This window comes from Taeniopygia guttata, chromosome 37 (genome assembly GCF_048771995.1).
Source record: "Taeniopygia guttata chromosome 37, bTaeGut7.mat, whole genome shotgun sequence".
In the NCBI taxonomy this organism is placed as follows: domain Eukaryota; kingdom Metazoa; phylum Chordata; class Aves; order Passeriformes; family Estrildidae; genus Taeniopygia; species Taeniopygia guttata.
Genome location: NC_133062.1, coordinates 4,211,338 through 4,234,863, shown reverse-complemented (window position 1 = coordinate 4,234,863; position 23,526 = coordinate 4,211,338). Strand labels below are relative to the sequence as shown.

The following is a 23,526-nucleotide window of genomic DNA, read 5'->3' as shown; positions in this document are numbered from 1 at the left end:
TCGGTGCCTCAAACCCCACCTTTCTGCTTGCCTTCTGTGTCTTTCCCTCTCCCACTTCTTGCATCCCCACGAGCTGTTAATCCCTGTCCTCTGTAGGTGCTCAATGCAAGCAGTTGCAGCTGCTGCACTGCTGCTGCCTGGGCGTCATCCCTGGGCTGCCTTTAGAACAGACCTGCTCCAGCCTGGATTGGGAAGGGCTGGATCAGACCATTTCTCAGTTCAGCACTCCAGCACCCACCCAGGGGCTGCATCCTGAGCAGGAGCTGCTCGTGCAGGTGTCCCTCCCTCCTCCCTCCCACTGCAGGTCCCTGTTCACATTTCTGTTGTTTTCCAGGTATAAGCTTAACCCACCTAAATTCAAACCCCAACCACCAAAGGAGCAGAGAACCTCCCGTTTGGGTTGCTCAGCATACAGAAGGAGATTCAGGATTATAAAGGAGGAGGTAGACAGTGCCCTGAAAGAAGCACGGGATTTTGCCCAATCTTTAGGAACAGAGGTAGATTGTTTTTGTACACACACTGCTTGTGTTGTCTCCCCAGCTTGCCACTGACAAGTCACACTCATGCTGACCTCCCTTTTTGCTGCCCTGCTGTCCTGTGCCCCTGTGGGTTGGGCAGCAAGGCCCATGGCTGGGTATGGGGTGTGTGGGAGGGAGAAACAGGAGAGTTTTCCTTGGAGAAGCTCACTCAGATCCTACAGACCTGTGCTGAGTGTGGGATTTTTGGGCCTGGTTTTCTTCACAATGTAAGATAAGACTTTTATCTGCATCATCATGGTAAGACCTCCAGCTTCCTTCCCAGAGCAAGCTGTGATGAGTCCTGATCTCCATGTACCCTTTTCCCAGCCCAGCCAGACTACCTGTTTCCAGGTGTCTGCTCTCACCCGAGAGCTGGTATTGCACTGGTGGCCCTGAAGTTATCTTACAAACTGAGATTTTGCAAAGTGGCTGTCTCTTCCTCCTGGCATAGAAAATGGCTTGTTTTTCAGGTGCCACCACAAACTCCTGCACCCCCTCACCTGCCACAGGAGCTGGCAGGAATCACGTCCTCCGTGGATGCACCTCACACTCCCCTCGAAGCGGAGGAGGTAAGAGGGAATCTGTCTCACTTGCCCATTGCCAGCGTGGCAAGCAGGGCTGTAGCTCCCAGTCCCACTGGTGGCCCCCAGCACTGCCCACAGAGGGGCCTCACGTCCCTCCAGGCCCATACAAAGTGCTGCTGCACCAACTGGGTGTTGGCGGGGCCGTGCAGGACATGCTGTAGGGCTGCCCAAGGACGCTGTGCAGCACCTATGGAGGGCATTGCTCCCCCTGGACCTCGTCAGGTGGTCCATAGGAAATTTTTGCAGGAGCTTTTGCTGTAGCACCTGGAGAAAGCAGGCTACAAATCAGAGAGAGGGGGGAAAAGCCTCAGGAGTCAGATGAGCGGGGCGGCTGGAGTCCTTCCCTGAGCTCCCTGAGCTCCAAGAGCTCTCACTCTGAGTCTCCTCCTTTTCTAAAAGCAGTAAGAAATGCTTTTTAAAGGCATGTTGTGCATCAGAGAGAATTTCTACTGCCAGAAGACATCCCAGTTCACTTTAATGTAGTGTATTAATTAGCACATTGATCCGTGAGTATGGGAGAAGATTTTCCCCATGGTCCCTCCACTGGTCAGTGGCATGGATGCAGAATGAGGTTAGGGTGACTTTGGCTGTGTTTGGGAAATAGGCCCCTCCAGGTCCAGCTGCACTTTGCTCCAAGATGCTCTTCTGCACCCATTTCCATGCTCAACACCTCAATCTCTCCTGTCCTCCATCCAGGCTTTCAGTATCCTGCCGCTGTCAGGTGTGCTGCAGCCAGGAGAGAGCCAGCAGGTCTCCTTCACCTTCTCTGGCCGCCGTGACATCCTCGGCAGCGTGAAGGCGCTGTGCTGTGTGGAGGGAGGCCCCACCTACGAGGTGGAGCTGATCAGCTCACGCCTCAGCTACTCCCTGAGCTGCTGGGAGATCAACTGTGGCCCTCAGGTACCACACACAGCCCCTGGCACGGCTCCTTGCCCTGGAACCACGGCCAGCGGGTTCCTGCCCACCTCGGCCCAGGGCTCCCTCCCCTCCCCTGCCCCTTTGTTGGCTCTGGGGCTTGGAAGTACAACCTTTGAGGGACACATCTGGCATCCAACCTGGTTTAAAATAGCCATCTCCAAAAATGTAGGGAGTGCCTCTTTTTCTGGGTACCTAAGACTGCCTCCTGGGGCAGGCAGGGTCCCAGTGGGGATGCCCTGGGGGTCATGTCCCTGAGGCATCCCTCTGCTGATCCACGCCTAAAGCCTGACCTCCAAGGAGATGCTCGTCTAGAGCTCCTGCTTAATCCACAAATAATCAAGGGAAGAAGTTGCGCTTCCAGTCGCTAGAGTTGGAGAGACTGTCCTAGAATAATCCCCACTTTCCAGCTGAAAGCCCACGGATATTTCCAGCTGCTGGCCCTGTCTCTGTTGCCCTGTGTGACTCCCTTGTTGCATGTGTGTTGCTTGACAATAGTTGCATGCCTTTTCTCCTGGAATGCCTCAGTGCTGTCTCTGTTTCTCCTGGCTGTTGGTGACCCCTCAGAGTGCAGAGGGCCTCTGTCCCCCGGTTCATTTATTGCTGGCCCTCACAGGGTTGTTACCACACCTCTGTGTGCTGCCAGAGCTCCCTGGTCCTGCGCAGGTGCCCTGTGCCTGGGGGTTCCCCAGGTTCCCAAGTGCCCTTATCTCCTGCCTGGTCCCTGCTCCCACGATGTGTCTGCTTCCAAGCCCAGGAGAGAGGAAGGAGATTCCCAGCAGCAGGCCTGGGTCTGTAACTTCCCGCTCCCGTGCCTTCTCTCCAGATATTTAATGAAATTGGTCACAGCACGGTCACCCTGGAGAACACTGGCAGGACTGAGTTCACCTGGGTGCTGAAGCCTAACGCTCGTGACCAGCGTCTGCCTGGTGTGTTCCTGGTCAATCCCACCACTGTAAGTAGCACAAGTGACGGACCCCAGCCCTGTGCCAGGTGGCCCAGGAGAGCGTTGAAGGGAAAAAGGAGGGGGAGAAAGGGGGAAAAATGTCAGAGGGGAAAACCCAAACCCGGCCATGAGAGAGAGAGAGAGAGCTGTAAGCAATTTCTGATAGGGGTAGAGAAGGTCAAACAAGGGCGCTCCTGATAGAGTCCCCACGGCCTTGGCTGGTGGGTGGCTCTGCTGTCAGAGGCAGAAACCAGCAGGAGGCATGAATGTGTTGGTCACTGTCCTGTCCTGCTGTCAGGGGAGTAGAGGAGAATTCTTTTTGGTAGATTTCTCGGATGAAAATAAGGCACAAATGCAGGAAGTACTGTATCTGAAAACTGTTTGTTGATAAACAAAGGGTATGGTCCCGACCAGAGGGGGATAGAAAAGACAGCAGAGAGAGAAAATGAGAAACAGAGAAAGTAACAGAGGACAGGGACAGAGCATTACTGCTGGAACCCTGGGATGCTCCATTGGCATCCTGCTGGGCAGGTGGAGCAAGTGTGCTGCCAGCTGCACGGTGAAAAACACGTTCCCTCTCCTGTGAACTTGTAAAAAGTTTAATGAAGGACAATAGGAGACAAAGACCACAGAGCAAAGGTTATAACAGCCGGGTGCATCTTGGCACTCAGCCAGGAGCACACTGTCACCTTCGGGGATACCCCTTAAGTGCCTTTTCCATTACATCAGCCTGTTGCATATTCATAGACTCTTTTGCATAGTAAACTTTTTCCCTAAACTAGTTTACATGTTCTAAGAATTGCTTAGCATGGCTCCTCCTTGGATCTGCCCTTTTTGGAGCGTGCCTATTCCTTGGCTGCGGTTTTAGTCCTTTTTTTGTCATCATCTTCAGTTTTGGCCCCAGCCCAGGCTGCCTTCAGACGGTGAGTGCTGATGGTTGGCAGAGCTATACAGTGTCTTCTTCATATGTTCACTGGATGCCATCCCATGCAAGCAGGCACTTTAACCCAAGCACATTATATCAGCTATTTCACTCAGCTTAATTAACAACAGAAATAAAAACGATATCTTTATAACTAAGTTACTTTAACACGACACATATAAGATCAATGTTCATGTTTTTCATGGAGACAGCAGAGCACCAGCTTGCCCTGGCGAGAGGGGAAGCGGCGACAGCAGGGTAGACAGACAGGGAAGAAATGGCTCTGTAGGGAGCCAGGCCCTCCAGGTGCTCCCAGCCCAACAAAAACCCCAAAAATGGCAGGGAAAAACTGGCAGTGCTTTTATATGCTAAGATTCCTCCTGTCATAGATACATATTATAACATTGGCTTTTCGCAAATATTAATATCAAAGCAATGTGACTCCCCTGTGCAGGAAATGCTCTGAGTCTACGTTGTAGAAGGCTGAATAATTGCTTTATTATATCATCTTATAATATATTGTACTAGAACTATATCATACTAAAAAATACTGAAGAAAAACCTGTGACTGTCTGCAGATAGTCCAGCTTTGACCCAATTGGCCAATCAATCCAAACAGCCATCACCGGTGTCTAATTAACAAATCCCTCCTCAGTAAACAATCTCCATAACACATTCCACATGTGCAAACAACAGGAGCAGCAAATAGAGAGAAGAATTGTTTTCTTTGAGCTTTCTCACTGCATCTCGCAACTTCCCAGGAAAAATCCTGGGAGAGAGAATCATGCCTCTCTCTGTTCAGAGAATGTGAATACCACATATTAAAATGGATTTTATATGTGTGGTGTTAAAATAACTTTGTTATAAAGATACAGTTTGTATTTCTGCTGCTGGTTAAGCTTAGACATGGCAGTGAAATAGCCATGCTTGTGTTAAAATGCCTGCTTGGATGGGATAACACCCGGTGAACACAGGATGAGGACACCTGTACAGATCTGCCAACCATCAGCACTCACTGTCTGCAGGCAGTGAGGACCAAGGCCCAAACTGGAAGCAATAAAGAGAAGGAGCCAAAACCCAGCTAAGAAACACACACGCCCTAAAAAGGCAGAACCAAGGAGGGGCCATGTAGAATGGTTCCTGGAATGTGTAAACTAGTTTATGGAAATACATAAGGACTATGAATATGCAACAGCCTGGTGTAATGGAAAAGGTATTTAAGGGGTGTCCCAAAGGTAACAGCGTGCTCCTGGCTGAGTGCCAAGATGCACCCAGCCCTAACAACCTTTGCTGTGGTCTTTGTCTCCTATTGCCCTTTATTAAACTTTTTACATTTTCACAGGAGAGTGAACATGTTTTTCACTCTCCCATAACTCAGCCCTTTCAGGAAGACTTGGTCAGGCGGGCAAAGTTTTCTTGGGCTTCGGGGTCTGCCCTCCTCCGAGGGGGAGGTCGCTGGCAGCCCCCAGACACGGAGCCTGCCTGCATTGTCTGCCACCAACCTCCTTTACACGTGGGATGAGTTAGGGCTCCCAGCACGTGGACAGCCCATATTGTAGTTTGTCACCCCATGTCAGAAAATGGATTTATAGCCTATGCTGAGGCATGACTAAAAATCTAATTGGTTCCTCACAGTCACTCTGGGGACCCTGACAGCTGAGATCTCAGGCTGTGCTGGCACTGGAGCGTTTCTGAGGGTCACCTTAGCCAGGGCGTGATCACACAGGACATTGTCCTTGGCCCTGCCTCCCCACTGCCAGCTAAGCACCACTTCCATGTCCCTTACTAGGCTTGCTGCTCCCTGCCTTCTCCAGCCCTGCTGCTGTGTATCAGCTTTGTGGGGCAGTGAGGGGGCCAGGGAGCGGGGCTGGAAGAGCAGGGAGAAAGATTAGCAGCATCCCACCACTGCCCAAGCCTCTCAGTCCTGCCTGGATGTCTTTGAGCCAAAGCAGCACTCCTGCCTTTGTCCCTCCTTGAGGTGGGAAGCAATTTGCTTTCCCATTTCTGCATGCCTGAATCCTCCAAGGGACGAGAGGAGCTGCTGGCCCTGCTGAGAGCAGGGGCTTCCCTTCCCCAGCGGCAGCAGAAGAAGTTGTTTTTGTTGAGGCAGGCTCTTGCTGGCAGAGGGCAAAGCCTGTTAGCATCAGGGCTGTGCTCGCATCAGGCTGTGCTGGGGCTGCAGCCTTGTGAGCCCCGGGGAGGACACACGGTGCCCTTTTGGGTACAGGGAAGGTAGAAGGTGTGAGAAACAAAGGCCACTCCTCAGTTAAAATTTAAAAAAAAGTTATTAAGAGACAATCAGGGACAAAGTCAATAAAGCAGAAGTAACAGTGCTGGGTGCTTAGCTGCAGCCACAGGCACACCAGTCAACCCAGCAACACCCCTTATCTCCCCTGGGTATTGCATCAGCCTAATACATATTTACAAATGGTTAGATATATTCAAAAATTTTAACATAGTTCCTCCTCTGTACCACCTTTTTGGAGCATGTGCAGTTGTCCTAGTGGTGGTCATTTGTTACTTTTCAACATATTCAACAGGTTTCCATTGCTTCACTATTAAATGTTCAATTTAATATTATATATATGTTATAAATTAATATATTTATATGTGTATGTTATATACTTTTTATATCTTATAAATTAATATATAAGTGTAATATTAATGGTATAATTTAACATTATATAAATGTTAAATGTTAATATTACAACTCTTCACCAACATTAGTATCACAACACAACATTTGCATTAAAAGAACTCTAAACTTTAGCAAAACTTATTTTACAGAAGTCAACATTATCAACCACATTGTATTTAACAGTTGTGAAAGCCAACACTGTAATATATTTATCACGAAGGTGGTGTGGTCCGATGGTTTATTCCAGATGAGAGTCTGTCTCCTCAGCCTGTCTGTCCCCTGATCCCCCATCAAACACTCTGATGCATTCCCTCCCTCTTCTCCTGTCCCTGCAGGGCTCCATTGCACCTGGCAAGAAGCAAGTGCTGGAATTCTCTTACATGCCGGGAATACCAGGAGCTTTCACCAGGATTTACCAGCTTAAAGTGGATGACCTGGACCCAAAAAATATCCTCCTGAAAGGAGAAGCGTGCTGTCCCTTGATCAGCGTGAACCTGCCCTGGAACACCACAGGTGGGCACGGCCTGTCTGCCCCCAGGAAGGGCCGCTCTGGTCTTGTTCCCCACCATAAGCCCATGGGGCAGCTCATGCCAACCCCCACCGAGCCTGGAGGCCTGCAGCACTCCCAGGCCAACTCAAGCCCCCCTGGTTGCTTCATGAATCTTGAGCAGAGGATGCCATGTGGGCTTTGTCCCAGGAGCCATCCTGCAGATCTTGCCAGCACATCTGGCAGGGTCCTGAAGGATGGTGGCGAGAGTGAAGGGCTTGGGAAAGCTGTAGGAGAGGCTGGCAGGGCTTCTGGCAGGGTTGGATTTGTGTGACATTGCCGAGGATGAGATGCTCCTCGGTGGGGAGGGAGAGAACGTGAGGATTCAGCGAGGAGCAGCAGCATTCACTTCCCATAGTGGGCTTGAGGGATTTCTTTCTGGAAGAAACCAGTGTTGGGAGGCAGGGACTTCCCAGCTGAAATGGGACTGGCACTTTGCTCACACTTCTCTTTGCGGACGTTTTCTTCCTTCAGAAAATGAAAAACATGAGAAGCTACTGAAAGAGACTGTAAAACCCCTGCAACAGCACAGTCAGAGGAATAAATCAAAAGTTGTTCAGAAGACTCAGAGCCTGAAGTCTCAGACTCTGAAAACTCAGACTCCAAAGACTCAGACCTCGGAGACTCGGGATGCGAAGCCTCAGGACCTGAAGCCCCGTTTGCTTGGCTCTGACATGGTAGTAAGAACAGCTGCAGCCCCGTTTGGCACATGCCACCTTCTCCGTGTCACCTGAGCCCCTTGCAGCCCACAGCAGCTCCCCAGTGCCCTGATGGCACCTGGGACCTCCCTGCCCACCTACAACCTTGTGTCACCTCAGCATTGCCCCTAGGGCTGCCACTCTGGTCATGGTCTCTTCTGGGGCTGCATCAACTTCCCGGCTACCCCAGGGAGAGGTCCTGAAGGCCATGCTCCAGGGATGGAGTTGATGGTGCTTTGAAGGAGATGCAGGTCATTGCTGGGGAGTTTGTTGGTCCTAACCCAAGCCCTGCCAGAGTTACAGACCTTAACAGCGGCTGCCTGATTGTGCCCTGGGGCTGTGCTGGTGGTGCTCATCTCCAAGAGGCACCAGCTTGGTCCTGGTTCCCTTTCAAGACAGTTTTTGTCCAAGCTGCCTTGGTACTGGCTGGGAGCAGGCAAGTGTCTGGAGCTCTGGAAGGTTCCTGGCTGGTCTGTCTGCCTGGCCAGAGCAGCTTTGCTAAGAATCTGGGTAGGCAAAGATGCTGGAGTTACTTACCTGGAAATGAGGTCCTGGCTAAGAGAGCAGGGGTGTCACAGACACTGAGCAGCCGGACAGGAGGACCCCACACCCCCTCCCAACAAGAGCAGGGTGGGATCCTTTCTCAGGTGCAAGCTGGGCCTTGGGAAGGAGCTTTGCTAACCAGGCACTTTTTCCCTTTCCCCAGCCAAACACTCAGCTGCAGATAAACACGATGAGGATGCTGATAAAGAAGGCTGCTCTGGAGCGGCTGAAAAGGCTCACATACCATCTCCCAAAGAGCAGGTTTCCTAACAAGCAGCTACGCCAGAGTCTTGTCAAGTGAGTAGGGACTCCCATCCCCATCCCCAGGTGCCCCATGGGGAACACCCAGCCATGTCCCCTTCTCCTGAGAGCTCCTTGGGCCTGCAGAGCTGGGAACAGCCTGGACTTCAGAAGGGGTCTGGTCCCGGTGGCTGTGACACGCCACACGTGAGCAGTGGGGTGTCCTCCCTTCCCCAGCACCACGCTGAGCTTTGGACTGCTCAGCTCCCCACAGGTGTGGGGTTCTGTCCCTAGAGCTGAGGGGACCCAGTGCAGACCTTCAAGCCCTTCCAGGCAGGATAAATTCTGTCCCTGCTGACTAGCTCTGAAAGAGACAGCTCCCAGCTGATGTCATGGTTCCAACTAACAGCACACTAAACAAAAGCCAGGGAATCTCAGGAAAACGGAAAGCTGGACAAGACAAACGCAGATCTGAACCAATGTGGTTAATCAAACGTTCTCCCTTTATTCGAGATAACATGGTAGTTTATATAAGCTTCCACATAGTTTACAGAAACAAAGACACTCTGATTGGCAAACTAATATTGTTTACCTTTTCCTTAAAACAGCCTACACCTTACACTATGAAACCTATACTAATTCACACCCAGACAACCCAGTGGTCCCCATCACACCTTAAGACTATTTCTATTTGCGCCACAAGCTCTGAATTTTTAACTGCGTCAGAGGCTTGAAGGCCTCACAAGGCCCAAATCTGAGGCCTAGACTGGAGTAGCTCAAATTTCATAACTCATGTCCTCTTTCTCTCAAAAATGCTGCAACACTAAACAAAAGGAGAAGGGAACCGCACATGTCAGCAAACCCTTTAAAACCCCAAATCAGATGGCTTGAATCCTGGTGGGGTGGCAGGGCTTGTCTAGGAAACTTGGTGGGTCCCTGTGACCTTCATGATGCAGCACAAGCAGCAGAGGTTTCAATGCAGGAAGCAGATGCTCTGCAGAGCAGATCATGTGGTCTGGTTGCAGAGCAAAGAAGATTTCCTGTGCAGGCAAATCACATTCTAGGCCCCAAACAATTTCAGCCTCAGGCTGTACCCCAGGCTGGGCAGTTCCACTGAGACCAGTGGAGGACCAGTGGACTCACCTGTACTGGCTTTTCATGGCAGAGGAGCTGTGGGCAGTGTCCATTTTAAATAATTTTATTTGCAGGTACTGTTAGTAGCCGATACAACCTAGGACTTGTCAGGACTCCTCCTGACTTCCCTAACTCTTTGCCAGGTGGTCAGGCCACGGGTTTCATGGGCTTGAGCTGAGTTTTTACAGCGGTGAATAAAGAAATAGCCACTTTATTTATGGCTGTCCTCTTGGACATGCAACCAGGCTGTGGTTTAAGGACTGTCCTTAATCCTCCTTGCAGAGTTAAGCTGCCCGAGTATATCCTGGACATGGGCCCTGTCCTTAAGGGTTTCACTGAGAGAAGCACTCTGGAGATCACCAACGCAGGGCAGATCCCAGTGTCCTTCCAGGCTGATCTGTCTGCCCTACAGGATACAGGTAAGCAGTGCTGGAGACACTTCCTGTGGCCTTGAAGGAGGTGTCTCAGATTAGCTTAAGCCACTGAACTTGGGGAGGTTTTTGAGCTGTTTTCTTCTCAGTGCCCCTGCTGGGAGCTTTAGAGGCAGAATTCTCCTGGCCATCCATGCCCAGGGACCTCTCCTGGCCTGCCTGTGACTGCCCTAACGCTTCAGTGCAGAGGCCAGGTGGGCTCATCACCCTGGTCACCTCTCAGCATCCTCTGCCCTTGGCTCCCACAAGCATCGAGTTTCTTTGGGCACTCTGTGGGCTTGTTTTGGCAACCAGTGGGGTCTGCTGTGTATTGGAAATGCTTTGTTTGGAGTTCACACTGTCAGAGCACCTCTATTTATCCTCTATTGAAGAAACAGCCAGTGGGATCCTCTGGTGGATCAAAAGAGGCTTCCAAAAGAGGCCTCGAGGCAAGGCTGCACTTCCATCACAGTGCCTCGCTGTGTCTGAGGGCTGCTCAGGTGCACTCCAAGTTTTTATCCAGGTCACAGAACAGCGTGGGGCTTTCCCCAGCCCTCTCAGCCAGAACACCTGTAAGGCTTTAATGTGCTTATGGCACATTTCGTGTTCCTCGGGTATCTCAGCTGCTTTGTGTTCATCTGTTCCAGGTTTCAGCGTGGACCTAGGCTTGATAAAGAGCCTGCCCCCCAGCCACAGCGTGGCGTTTGAAGTGCACTTTGAAAGTGCCCACCAGCCACCGCGTGACGTGGATGTGCTGCTGCCCATAGAGGTACCAGAGCTCTTGGGGCAGGCAGCAGGCTGGGCACAGCAGCAGATGTCACCTGCACCCTCTGCTGAATTCTCTGTCCTTGTCCAGGTGACAAATGGCCCCACGTCTCACATCCGCCTCTGTGCCACTGTGCTGGCACCGTCACTTGAACTCTCCAAGAACACGCTGCAGTTCTCTGACATCCTTGTTGGGCAGTGCCAGGTTGAGACCATCCGGCTCTACAACCGGTTCCAAGCCCCCTGCAAATGGTCCATCAAGCCTGTTCTGAAGGTAAAGCACAGGCAACATTGAACACGTAACTTCTTGGCTGGGTTTCTTTGTGTCTCTTGCCCTTTCTGCTCCTGTGGCTGCCTGAGCATTTGGGTCTACAGCATGCTGGAGGAAGCTTCTGAGGGTCTGGATCAAGGCTGGTTTGCCTGAGCCTGTTCCATTAGCGGATGCTTTGCTTTTCTGCCATCTTCACCCATTCCTCCTCCTCTGAGGACAGTAGTTCCCTGTCTGCCTGCCCTGTCTACAGGTTTTCCCTCCAGCTCTAGCTGTGGGGGCCGCTCTTGGTTTGGCTGTGGGTGCTCTTAGCACTGCATCAGTGTCTCAGAGCACTCAGGAAGTGAGGCTCTGTCCTCGCAGACCAAGGAGACCTCACACGGTTGGTTTCTGTGCCCAGAAGGATCAGCACAAATACGTGACACCAGCCCTACGCCAGAAGCAGCGGGCGCCAGAGGATGAGCCCTGTCCCTTTGAAGTGATGCCCTCCCAAGGAACCCTTGATCCACAAAGGTGGCAGAACTTACAAATCTGGTTTACACCCAAGGAGGAGGTGAGACTGGCAGGTGTCAGCCCGGGAGGCCTGTCAGGGCTATCTGGAAATGAGGGCCTGGTGCAGAGAGTGTGGTATGAGCTCTGCCTTCACAGGGAGCTTTCTGCAAAGCCCATACTTGTGGCAGCACAAGGAGAAATGTGCTGCCACACATACTCAGCGTGGCTCAGTTCACCCCAGAGAGCCCTCCCGTGAGATGTGCTTTGAAATGCCCACAGGGAGCTTGCACAGAGAGCACCAGGGCTGCCTCTCAGCACATGGGGGGGATGTGCCCAACTCCCCTCAGCCTGCCCCTTGCCTGGCTGTATTTGCACTTGCGACACTCGGCGTCACAGACACTCGCAGGGGATAATCCTGGAATGGCCAGGCTGGGCTCATCCTGCTGCAGGACTGACAGACAAATCAGCCACCAGACACCTTCCTGGGCACGGCAGGACAGTCACCTGTGCTGCCAGCAGTCCCTGGGGCTCTGGCCTGCCTGCACATTGCCGTGCAGCTGGGGATTCAACTTAAAGGATGAAGCATTCCCAAAAGTAGTTTGCCTGTGGCCGCTGGGTCTCGGAAACTGGCAGTGTGTACCAGCATGGACACAAGTGCTTCTGTGCTCACCAGCATTCCCAGGGATCTTTTAATTGCTGGAGAGATGTGACCATCTTGTGTCTGGCTTGGACCGGAGCCAAACACTAAGCAGGGAAGATGACCCTTATTTCTGGCCAGCGAGAGCTGATTTGCCCCTCTCCTGGAGTTGGTGTTAGCCTGATGCAGCAGTGCCAGGACAGTGCCTGGACACTGTAACCCCAAGGGCCCTTCCCATGAGCATTGCACTCCTGCATGACCAGATGAAAATGCCTGACAGTCTTTGTACATCCATCTGATACCCAAATACCCAGTTTCAGTGCACACCAAGATTCATGCCAGTTACTAGACCCAGGACACAGGTGCTGTAGTCCCTAGCAGAAGTAAATACCTGTTTTCTGTTCACCTTGGAGGAACTGATAACACCCTGACCTTGGGGCAAGCGTTGTTGTATTTGGGGTCCTGTCACTCGGGACTTCATGGATGAGTTGTCTCCACTTTTCTCTTTTCAGAGGTCTTACAAGAATGAACTGAAGCTTAACATGTGTGGGAGCAGCAATCACTTAAAGCTGCATCTCTCAGGACGAGGTCTGGAGCCACGGCTGGAGTTCAGCCCCCCAGCACTAAATATGGGATGGGTGCTGGTGGACAGCGATGGGGTGGAGGCCACCGCGGTGGTAAAGAACCCATGCAGCTTCCCCATTGAGTTTTACTCCTTGGATTTTGACAAGCAGTACCTTGAGGAGGAGAAGGTGAGAAGGCAGGTCTGGTCCCCATGTACGTGCTGCCCAAGCTTCTCAGCACTCCAGCATTGCCGGGCTTGTGCCAGGAGATGGAGGCAATCCCCAGGGCAAGGCCAGCTCTGCCGACATGCTGTGGGAGGAATTAAATAGTTTGTGTTGTTGGGAGGAAGGGAGGAGACAGAAATTGGGTTTGTTGAGTATGTGAGATAAAAGGCAAGAAAAGGACTCTTGCTATGGTTTCTCTTCCCTACACACACAGATCCTGCGGATGGCATTGGGCTCTGAGAACCAAAAGAGCTTTTTAATGCCTCCACGCGCCGTGGGTGGGACGCTGCTCCCAAAGGTGCTGGAGGACTATGGAGCACAGAAGAGGCTGAAGGCTCAGCAGGCAGAACTCAAGACCATGGCAAAGGCCAAGGTCAGGGCTGAGGCTGAGGCTGAGGACAAGGGCAAGGCAGCACCAGGTCAGAAAAACAGTGAGGGTTTGGCAGTGTCTGTTTTGACTGTGGTCCCAGCTGGGAGTCCATTCCGTACACCCTGAACTCTCACCTTGCTCTCCAGGGCAAGCCCATGCTTTTAGCAACTGCCTGTTCTCCAGCTTGGTGGAGAAAGTCTTGGGTGAAGGGCTGTGGTATCCCAACCCTGAGTGTAGCCAAAGCAAGCCCCTATCTGCCTGCCAGACTGGGGGAATAATCAGGATATTCCCTTGTGTCCCTTAGCCATAAAGACTAGGATTGGATGAGTTCTTCAGCCAGGTCTAATATCACTGGCTCTTTTATATTTGCACCTTCCTAGCAACAAAAGAAGAAGCTCATGTTGCTTTCACCAAGTCTCCTTTCCCAGGGTCTGAGGAGATGTGGAGGAGGATGAGGATCACAGGTGGGCAGGAGGCTGACTTTTCCCCCTGGTTTTGCACTGCAGGATATCACAAGGTTGTCACGAGCCATTCTGAGCCCATGGTGAAAGCGACTGGCAATCCTGTCTCTCAGGCTGACCTGTGCCACCTGCACATTGCTCAGAAGACCAATAAGCCCCAGGAGAAGGTGGAGAAGAAGCCTGAACAAAACCGTGAAGGCCCAAGGAGTCGTCAGTCCTTTCAGCTGGAGGCGCAAAGTGAAATTGCAGAAGGGGCAGTCAGAGACTGCCGTGACGGGGCGCTGTGCCTGGACATGCAGGTCACAGATCCGAGGGCCATGATGGGGGAGATCCCGAGGGAGGACCAGGTAAAACCCTGCAAGGCTCAGATCTTGAGCTTGCCGTGGTCGTGGGCCCTGGAGCATTGTGTCCCCACAGGTGATAATGGCACAGAGCCTTGTCCAGGCCCCTGATGATGTTCCACAATGACATCTGTGTGGATGGGGAGGTTATCACCATCCCTCAGATGGGCAGGAAGTGGCAGTGCTCTGTGTACAAGTGTCCTGTCTGTTCAGAGTTTCCCAGCCTGGAAATCGTTATGAACAGGACAGGGCAGCTCATGGTCATTGTTTTCATCAGCTGAGGCACTCCGGAGAGGGTTGTCGCTGTTGAGGCAGGACGAGAATGAGAGAACTCCAGAAGGCTGGAGTTAGAGGATGTGAACTCTAACAGCACAACTCAACTGATTCATTTCAAATACATCACTCTTTTTATGGAGAGCATCGTGCAGACTAATTTCAGTGGTCTTAAAGTAAAAAATCTCACACCATTGGTGTGCAGTGAATGATGCACAGTGGCAGACCATATCTATAAACAATGTGAACAACAAGAGAGACAGAGGATTATTTACATTCCTTTGCAACTCTTTCCCAGGCTCTAGCCTGGCAGAAACCTCTCTTTTTCTCTCTGACTAAACTGAGAATGCCCATAGAGGTTTCTCTCCTGGTCCTGCTTGGAGCTGTTGCCTCTGCTCTGGAGCCCGCTCACCCCAGCGGGCACAACAAAGCACTTCTATTCATATAAATCAAAAACCCCACTGCCTAAAGCTCAGTGCCTTTAAAGGAGTTGTGAGGATCAAGGTGACACAAGTACAAGCAGGATTTCCTCTTCTGTTTTAGATGCTGGAACATCTGGGGCTGCATCCCGACGGGCCTCCCCTTCCCCCTGCTGCTGTGCTCTCCATAGTGGAGTACCCAGAGGAGCGGCTGGGCCCTGCAGGGCGTGTGGAGCCCTTCACCCTCCTGGCACCGCAAGAGGTAAAAAATCACCTAAACCATCAACCTCCTTTGAGGAGAGGGTCCTGAGTGAGAAGGGTTGTCCTAGGTGGGGGGTTTTTTTTGCTGTTTTTTTTTGTTTTGTTTTTTTGGTTGCATTTTTGGTGGTTTTTTTTTTTTTTTGTTGAGGTTGGGATTGAAGGTATTTGAGATGGTATTTTATGTTTGTATTTAGGTGTTTATTATTTTTAGGTATTATTATTTTTTATTAGCAAAATAGTTTCACGGCTGTGAATTTTGTAGTTTTTTATTGGTAAGGTATAAAATGTTTAACTATTTTTTGTTATGAGGATTTTTTAAATTAAATTATTTAACTAAGAAATGATACTTAGGTTATTATATTTTAACTTAATTGATTTTTCAAAGCCTGTAATGTGGACTATTTTCTAATTACATTACTTAACTTTATGAAGAAGAAGGAAAAAGAAGGTGAAGAATTTGCTTTTGCTTTAAAGCTTTTATCTTGCTTCATATTTATTTCTATGTTCTAAAACCTTAAACCCTAAGTTTTTTACTTTGTGACATTACACACTTCTAACTAACTACACACTCATAATTTCAGTGTTATTAATTAATTCTGGAAGTCTTCTCTACAGCCTCAGGTCAAATGCAGTGCTCTTTTGTAAGTCTGTGCCTTCTAGCACAGAAACTTTAAAATTCTCAGTATCTAGGATTCCAACAGTCCTAGGCAAAACAAACACCAATAAGGAAGACCAAGTCCATGGGCAGGTGGACTTATTTATTTATTCTCTCTTCTGCTGGTGAAGAAAGCCCCATTTTGCTCTCCAGGATGGGGATGCCTCAGGGCTCACCTCTCTCTCCCTTTTCTCTCTCCCCTTAGGCCGAGGCCCCAGATATGAGGGGCGGTTCTGCCGAGGGCCAACCAAAGATGGGTGAAGCGGCCAGCAGAGACAGCTCTGCAAAGGAGAGCCAGGTGTCCACACAGAGAACAGAAAGTCCCCAGGATTCCCCCACAACAAGCAGCAAAAGCACGATGGAAAGTGCCTCAATGCCCACAGAATTCCTCAGGTGAGCCACGCAGGAGGAGGTGATGCCTCTGCTTCTTGGTCCTCTTGCCAAACAAGGTCCATCGACCCCAGCTCCACAGTGACCCTGTGCCAGTGCCTCCAGGGGATGGCGAGTGCACCCTCCTCGTTTTGTTTGCTTCTCAGCAACGTCTGAAGCCTCCTCTTTAATTGCCAGGCTGAAACGGTACCGGTGGGTAGTGCCTGCCCACGGTGAGGTGGAACTGAAGGTTCACTTCTCCACCAAAAGGCCAGGGAAGTTTGAGCAGACGCTGAGGTTTGAGCTCGTGCAGACAAAGCGCCCGTACGAGCTGCCCTGCCGTGGCACCGGCCTGTACCCCAGCATCAGCCAGGACCCACAGTAAGGCTGGCCCCTGGCAGCCCCCACACCACTGCTGCCCCTGAACCACGGCCAGGGCTGACCCCTGGGGCTTCTGCCTGGGCAGATCGTGCTGCCTGAGGTCACCCAGCACCTCCTCCTGTGCTGGAGCTGGCAAGGCAGATGGTGCCTCAGCCTCCAGGAGGGGTTTTGGCGTTCTGACGACATTTCCTACTCGGAGCATCTCATAGCTCTTCCTTCCCCACCTTCTCTGCCCAGGGTGGTGTTTCCACAGTGGAGGAAAACCATGAAGGAAGATGAAATAATCTTCAAGGAGTATGTTGAAAGCACAGAGCGATTCCACTTTGGGCCGCTGATGTGTGGGAAATCAAGAGAGTGGTACGTGCTCCCTGCTGGGCCCTGTACTTTTGTGACACGCCTGGGGAGACAGGCTGTCCTGGTGGCACAGCCCAGGGCAGTCCCTGGCAGAGTCCTGGGAGACACATGGGTTTGAGGGACCACAGATGTGTGAACGTGAGCAGAAAAGAGGCAAATGAGCCTTGGAGGAGCTGCTCTGCCTGCCCAGTGGGTGCCTTGGTGGCCCCCTTGCTGCTGCCGGTCCAAAGGTGACTCGGGGGCAACTTCTGTCCCCCTCCACATTTCAGCTTCACCCTTTAGGAAATGAACTTTATGGTGGTTTGTGAAGTGCTTTGAGCTCTGCAGGTAGCCTGATTGAGCAATTATTCTGTAGATGGTTTTGTAAACCTTTCATTAACCTGTAATCATTAATAAGATTTTATTATTGACCTGCCAATGGGTGTTGGGGGTAACGTACAGCAGGAATTACATTTCCCTGTAATGACAATGCATCCTCACTGCTGGGTAAAGTCTGCCTAAACACTTTGTCATTTAAGCTATTGTGTATTTCTACTTTTACTGTCACTTCTTTTTAATGACATTTAGTATTAAGTTCTGGCTTCCATGGGAGCTCTGGAGGGCAAGGGCTATTTTGACAACCCAAGTAAATGAAATCAAAATACTTTAAAAAACAGACAATCTTTAGCCAGACTGATAGATGGTCTGGGATTTCTGTTTGCCTCTTTAACCCTTTTAATCCAAAGTAATTTCCACACCTGAGAGAAGGATCATTTGTTATCTTTTTGCGTTGCTCTTGGGAATTGATGCTTTATGCTTCTTTCTCAGACTTTGCGCTAACCCATAAAATCCAAAGCAGTTTCATGACTTTTATGGAAGAAATTAGCTAAACTATTTTTTCAAAAGCCTTTCCTTACAGCCTGCAGGGAAGGCCCCCCAAGAAAGAAGGGGAAAGAACCCATGTGCCTGGTGTAGTGTTATTTTTCTAGGCATCTTTGAATTTACATTGTGTTAAAAACTCTTGCAGTGGCCTGAACATCATCAGGCTTCAGGGCTGGGGAAGGCATCAGAGTAAGGCAAGGACGAGCACACGGCCATGCCCCTGACTGGGATCCATTTCTCACTTTTGTTTGTTAGAGCAGGGTCTTGCAGCATCACTTCCTCGGGTCACACGGTGCTCTCCTTGGTGTGTGGCAAAGGCAACAGTCTGCTCTGCAGCCTTTTCCCCTTTTGTGGACAGGTACAAGGCCCAGAACTGTCCTGGCAATGCGGAGAATATAACCATCCTCAACAGCTCCCCCATGGATGTAGAGGTCCAGTTCTCCTTTGAGAATGCTGGGGAAGCAGAGACGTTCCTTTTGGACCCTCCCAGCATGGCGCTGAAACCAAAGCAGAAGCAGGTAGGAGAGGGGCAGGCAGAGCAGGGATGCAGAAGTGCCCAGGGGCTGCTCCTCCTGCTCTCACACAGAGCTCTTTCTGTTTCTTCCTGTGGGGCCGTGTCCAGGAGCTGACCATTTGGGCATACCCCACTTCCCCTGGCTTCCTGCAAGACAAACTCATCTGCAGCATTGGGAAGAACCCGGAGCCAGTGGTCTTCAGCCTGTGCTGCCTTGGGGTGCGCATGAAGCTGGAGGTCAGCCCCCTGGAGCTGTCTTTTAACAAGCAGTTTCTGCACAGGTCAGTCATCCCACAAGCACTCCAAGTCTTGTGACAAAGAGAAAACGTTTGACTCTGGTTTCCAGGGCATGGATGGAGCTGCTCCAAGTTGCATTCAGTGGCCAGGCTGGTGTGGCCATCCAGCAGCTGATGCCAAGTGCCTTCCTGTCTCTGCAGCACTGACAGCAGGACCTTGGTCCTGAGAAACGACACCCTGCTGCCCGTGGCCTGGCAGCTCAGTGGGCTGGATGACCTTGCTGAGAACTTCTCCTTGTCACAAGATAACGGCGCCATTGATCCCCGCTCAGAGTTTGAAGTGACAGTGCATTTCAGGGCCGGGCAGGTGGGCAGCATTGAGAAGACTCTCCAGCTAGAGGTGAGAGGGGCTGTGTGCTGCTGGGGGCAGGGGCAGGAAGAGCTGCACCTGACAGACACAAGGGTGCTGTGACCCCAACTTCTGCCTCTACACAGCGTTTGCCAGAACGTGCAGTGCGTCCACGTCCCCCCAGATAACCAGACACTGCACCCTGAGCCTGTACCACAACCTTGTTCCTGTGGGTGCTTGGAGGTTGTTGTTTGCTTGTACAGACTGCAGCGTGGGCTCTACATTGGACTTTGTCTGAAGCTCTTCCACAGTGCAACAACTCTCCCCCTGGGATTTTGTTCCCCATGGTTTAGGTGTGCATTTCAGAGAAGGTGCTAAGCAATTGGAGAGGGTTGTCAATGCCACCTGCTCTAAGACACCTCACACTTCTTGTGGTTGTTCTTATATCTCTGTGCCTCTCCAAGAGAGCATTCCCTGCTGAAGAGTGCAGAGTTGGGCTGATAGGGTGTTTTACTGTGGCAGAATCCCACTGGGGCAGCCCATGAGATGAACAGGTTAGCAAAGTTCGGGCGTCCTCCAACGCTTGTGAAGCCAGGGAGGCCACAGGGGAAGCAGCCAGCAGAGACAAGGACTTACAAGCTGTCTACCAAAAGAACAATCTGAGCAGTGTTTGTTCCTTGCTGCCTCAGGTTTCAGATCCAGAAAACATCCTGGGGATTGTTCAGGCCGAAAACATCAAAATCTCCGCAGAGGTCTATAACATTTCTCTGAGCTTTGACATGCCTGAAGGTCAGTGGATGCCTCCTAAACAAAGCAGTGCAGGTGCACTGCATTACCTTTGGGTGACCAAAGCACTGGGATGGGATGGGATGGGATGGGATGGGATGGGATGGGATGGGATGGGATGGGATGGGATGGGATGGGATGGGATGGGATGGGATGGGATGGGATGGGATGGGATGGGATGGGATGGGATGGGATGGGATGGGATGGGATGGGATGGGATGGGATGGGATGGGTTGGGATGGGATGCAAAGATGGCGTGGATGCATAAAGCACATACCCTGCAAGCTGTGTGGAATAAAGCATCGTCAGGGCACTGACAGCCTTAGGTCTCTTTCCTCTGACCTTTGAAGTGTGCAGCTTCATGAGCAGATTGGATCTGGGGGCTCTGAAACAGCAGTGACGTGAACAGGCAGTTGGCAAGCCCCATAGGCTCAGCACAGCATATGAAGTAATTGGATTTGTGCTTGGAAGTGAGGAAATGGGAGCTGAGCTCCTTAGCTACTAAGCCTGCAGATATTTTGAGTGAGAAGAGAAAGGGCAGACAAGTAGCTGGAAACACCTTCAAGAATGGAAACTTACTGAAAAGGGTTTTGTGCCAAGACCTCCATGTAGCTTGTGACCTGGTGTATTCTGCAGCAGCTCACAAATACCGTGTTTGACCTCGCTCTGTGGGTTTTCCGCAGGTCCAGGTGGAAGTTTGGAATTTGGAACCATTAATGTCCTCGATAATGCAAAGCACGTCCTGACTCTACAGAACAAAGGGGCATACAACATTGAGTACAGGTAAGCCCAGCTGCCTGGTAGTGAGCATTTCCTCGGATTCCCAGGCCTGAATTCTCCCTCTGTCAATGGCTAGAACCTGTTTCCATGCTGGCTACCTCGTGGTAAGTACAAACCCTGGGCTCTCTAATATCAGTTATTTCACCAGAGAATCCAGCCACAAACCAACAGTTCTTCAGAGCTCAGCTGGAGCCCAAAGGAGAGCCCCAAAATTTCAGCCACTGAAATGCTGAGATTCATTGCCTTTCTTTGATGGTCACCTCCTTTCTCTTTCTGAGACTCTGTAAAGAAATGAATGAAAACTGTCAGTGTTGAGCTTTCTTGCAGTAACCTCATGATTGTCTGCACTCTCTGTCAAGATCCAGGATTCCCTGAGCAGAGCTTTTCCTTTTTTCTGGTCCTATGCAAAGTCCAGGCTGTGCTGGTGGCACCAATACTTTTAGCTGCAGAGATCTCCATCCCTTCCCTTTCTCCCCAGTTTCATGCTGGGCAGTGCAGGTCCCAGGATGCGAGACGTGGCCTCCCACTTCACTGTTGAGCCTAAGTCGGGCATGCTGACTGCCTCCCAGCCTGGCGTGGATGTTGAGATGCTCTTCCACCCCACAAGAGAAATTCTCCTCAAGGACAAACCCATCCTGTACTGTCAGGTGAGCTGCCTGGGCCAGGCTGCGTTATCACATGGTGTTTTGGGAGCGTAAACGGGATAGGTGCCCGTGAGTTTGTGGGCCCCAAGTTGGTCAACTCCCTGAGGGCTCCCCTGGCAGGGGAGACCCTCCTGGAACAGTTCTGTGTCAGGAATGAGAGACACATTGGACTTCTTTGGTCTTCAGGTTCTTGTTTTATTGTTATCTTACCAAAACTTCAGCACACTGTCTGTGCCCAGACCTTGCATGCGTGAAAACAGCACAAAAATGGCCAACAACCTCGTGCTGCAAGGTTTTTTTAAGTCTAATCAAAAACTAAACTACCCAATTAAGAAGTAACCCAATAACTGACCCCTAACGACCCGCAATGCAGATTTTTCTACCTAATTACAAGATACCACCTAAACCCAAGAAGAAAGAGGAGGAAGAAGAAAGAAGAAAGGAACTCAAGACAACACCCTCTATCCTTCATCTTGAACCCATCTATAACATACTAAAAATGCTAAAACCTAAATTTCTCCCCTATGTGACATACTAAAGTACTCTCTACAATCTGTTTCACACTTTTGTGGTCTCTAGTTTACCTTGAGGCTTTGGAAGTTTTCTCCATGAATGAGGGTCAAAGTCAGTGTTTTCCTGGGAGTCAGAGCACTCCAGAGCAGACAGGGGGATATTCCTTGGGTTCCCACAGGTGTCTAATGGAAGGAGGGCTTTGACTGGAGAATCCTCTCTCCTACATACACAAACAGTCTTTCAAAACCATTTGGGAGGCTTCCTAAGTGGAGCTGAGAATTCCTAAGTGGACTCTGGAGGAGGTGCCTAAAATGGGAGGGGTAAACCGGAGGCCTGGGGTGGAGGCTGGGGGCTGGGGTGGAGGCTGGCCTCTTTGCTTTGGTCACCTCCCTTCCTGTGGACGCAGGTGAGAGATGCCAGCTCCGGTGAAGGAAGCGAGCTTGTCGGCAACATCCCGTTGAGGGTGTCGGCGAAAGCCGAGTACAGCAAGTGCAGCGTTGAGCCTGCCTCACCCATCAACTTCGGAGCCATGGTCAAGGGCTCCAGGAAGACCCTGACGGTCGTGCTGGACAACAAAGGCACACTCAACTTCAAATTCTGCATCTGCCAAGCACCCGAGGAGGCATCAGCCTTGGAAAGCAAAAGGTAGGAGAAGCCCTGCACCACCCTTCCTGTGTGAGGAGGCAGCGCCCCACAGCTGGTGAGGGGCAGGCAGCCAGGAGACCTGGGCTATTGTCCATCTGCATCCCTGGTCTGGGGAGAGGGAGCAAAAAAGCACCTTGGTACCCCACGTGTAGTGTGAAGGTGGTGATAGAGCTGCTCTGTCCGGCACTGGGAGCTGCAAGTTGCTCTCTGGGAGCCATCAGGAGGAAGGCTTTCCTCTCTGAGGAGGAAGGCCAGCCTCAGCCTCAGAGGAAGGCAGGGCAGCTCAGCATGACAGATACCTCTGCTTTCTCCTCTCAGTTTACAGCAAGGGGAATCTGCAAAGTGCTCACTGAGAAGGAAATCAAGTTCCTCGACACAGGTGGGTGACTCCTGCTCCCCAGCAGTGCTGCTGCAGGGGATGTGAGAAGATGCTGCTGTGCCCGGGCTGGGGGCTCATTGCCACAGGGTGGGACATGGTCTGCAGGATGGAGTCCAGTGTCTGCTCAGTCCCCCTGGCAGTCCTGTACTCTGCCTCTGACCTGGAGCGGTGGGGTCAACAGAGGGGAGCAGGTCCTGTGTTTGCTAGCTGCGAGGCAGCGTAGGTCTGTGCACACCACAGAAGCAAAAACATCCCCCACTGAACTCCCGGTCCACAGAGCTCAGACAACATTGCTTTTTCTTCTTCCCAGTTCCCTCCCATCATTTCTCACAGCTATTTCTGCTCTCTGCTATTTCTGTTACCTCTGGAGGATCACAGCTACCACCTTCAGTCTTCACACTCAAACTCCTTTCTCTCTGCCACTTGGGACAGGCTTGCAGCTCCTCTTGGCTTGTTGCTCTCAGCTTGGGGCTGCCTTTGGGCCATGGAGTTATCCTTCCCTGCCCTGGGACTGGGTGCTTGGGCCCAGCTGGAGGCCAAGGCAGGACATATTCCTTGCTGGGGTGCTCAAGGCACAGCCATTAGCCATCAGCCTCTCCTGGAACTTTTCCTGCAGAGTCGCCTCAGTGTTGGCATGTTCACGGTGTCCCCCTGCTCCGGCTCCATCGGTCCCGGGGGCCAGCAGAAAATCTCAGTGGAATGCCTTGCCAGGCAGGAGGGGACGTGTGAGAAGCAGCTCTACATTGACATCACGGGCAGAGACCCCAAGGACAATCCCCTCGGCATTCCCTTTACCCTGATTGCCAAGTCCTGCCTCCCAGGTACCTACTGCCCACAGTGCCCTTGGTCACACCTGCTGCTGATCAGCACCTGAACTTGCTGCTTGGACA

The 23,526-nt window shown here is 51.3% G+C and overlaps 1 protein-coding gene, 1 long non-coding RNA gene and 1 pseudogene across 2 annotated transcripts in view; 2 read left to right on the top strand and 1 right to left on the bottom strand.

Annotated features, from left to right (window-relative positions):
- The window catches only part of LOC116807532 (uncharacterized), a 1,256,502-nt pseudogene that overhangs the window by 261,011 nt on the left and 971,965 nt on the right, over positions 1-23,526 (bottom strand).
- Positions 1-23,526, top strand: part of LOC116806707 (hydrocephalus-inducing protein homolog) — a 52,335-nt gene that overhangs the window by 19,676 nt on the left and 9,133 nt on the right. Inside the window, exons 13-34 of the mRNA XM_072921418.1 lie at positions 970-1,087; positions 1,799-2,002; positions 2,844-2,972; positions 6,859-7,036; positions 10,743-10,864; positions 10,952-11,134; positions 12,770-13,009; positions 13,260-13,464; positions 13,922-14,223; positions 15,034-15,171; positions 16,031-16,218; positions 16,393-16,575; positions 16,813-16,932; positions 18,149-18,308; positions 18,413-18,585; positions 18,742-18,940; positions 19,579-19,678; positions 20,359-20,458; positions 20,934-21,102; positions 22,019-22,257; positions 22,576-22,636; positions 23,253-23,457. Of these exons, the coding sequence (XP_072777519.1) occupies positions 970-1,087; positions 1,799-2,002; positions 2,844-2,972; positions 6,859-7,036; positions 10,743-10,864; positions 10,952-11,134; positions 12,770-13,009; positions 13,260-13,464; positions 13,922-14,223; positions 15,034-15,171; positions 16,031-16,218; positions 16,393-16,575; positions 16,813-16,932; positions 18,149-18,308; positions 18,413-18,585; positions 18,742-18,940; positions 19,579-19,678; positions 20,359-20,458; positions 20,934-21,102; positions 22,019-22,257; positions 22,576-22,636; positions 23,253-23,457 (3,716 nt within the window). The remainder of the gene's footprint in view (positions 1-969; positions 1,088-1,798; positions 2,003-2,843; positions 2,973-6,858; positions 7,037-10,742; positions 10,865-10,951; positions 11,135-12,769; positions 13,010-13,259; positions 13,465-13,921; positions 14,224-15,033; positions 15,172-16,030; positions 16,219-16,392; positions 16,576-16,812; positions 16,933-18,148; positions 18,309-18,412; positions 18,586-18,741; positions 18,941-19,578; positions 19,679-20,358; positions 20,459-20,933; positions 21,103-22,018; positions 22,258-22,575; positions 22,637-23,252; positions 23,458-23,526) is intronic.
- Positions 7,556-10,071, top strand: LOC140681594 (uncharacterized). The gene is made up of 3 exons (XR_012052642.1): positions 7,556-7,747; positions 8,475-8,608; positions 9,968-10,071. It is a non-coding gene; the product is annotated as an uncharacterized lncRNA (long non-coding RNA).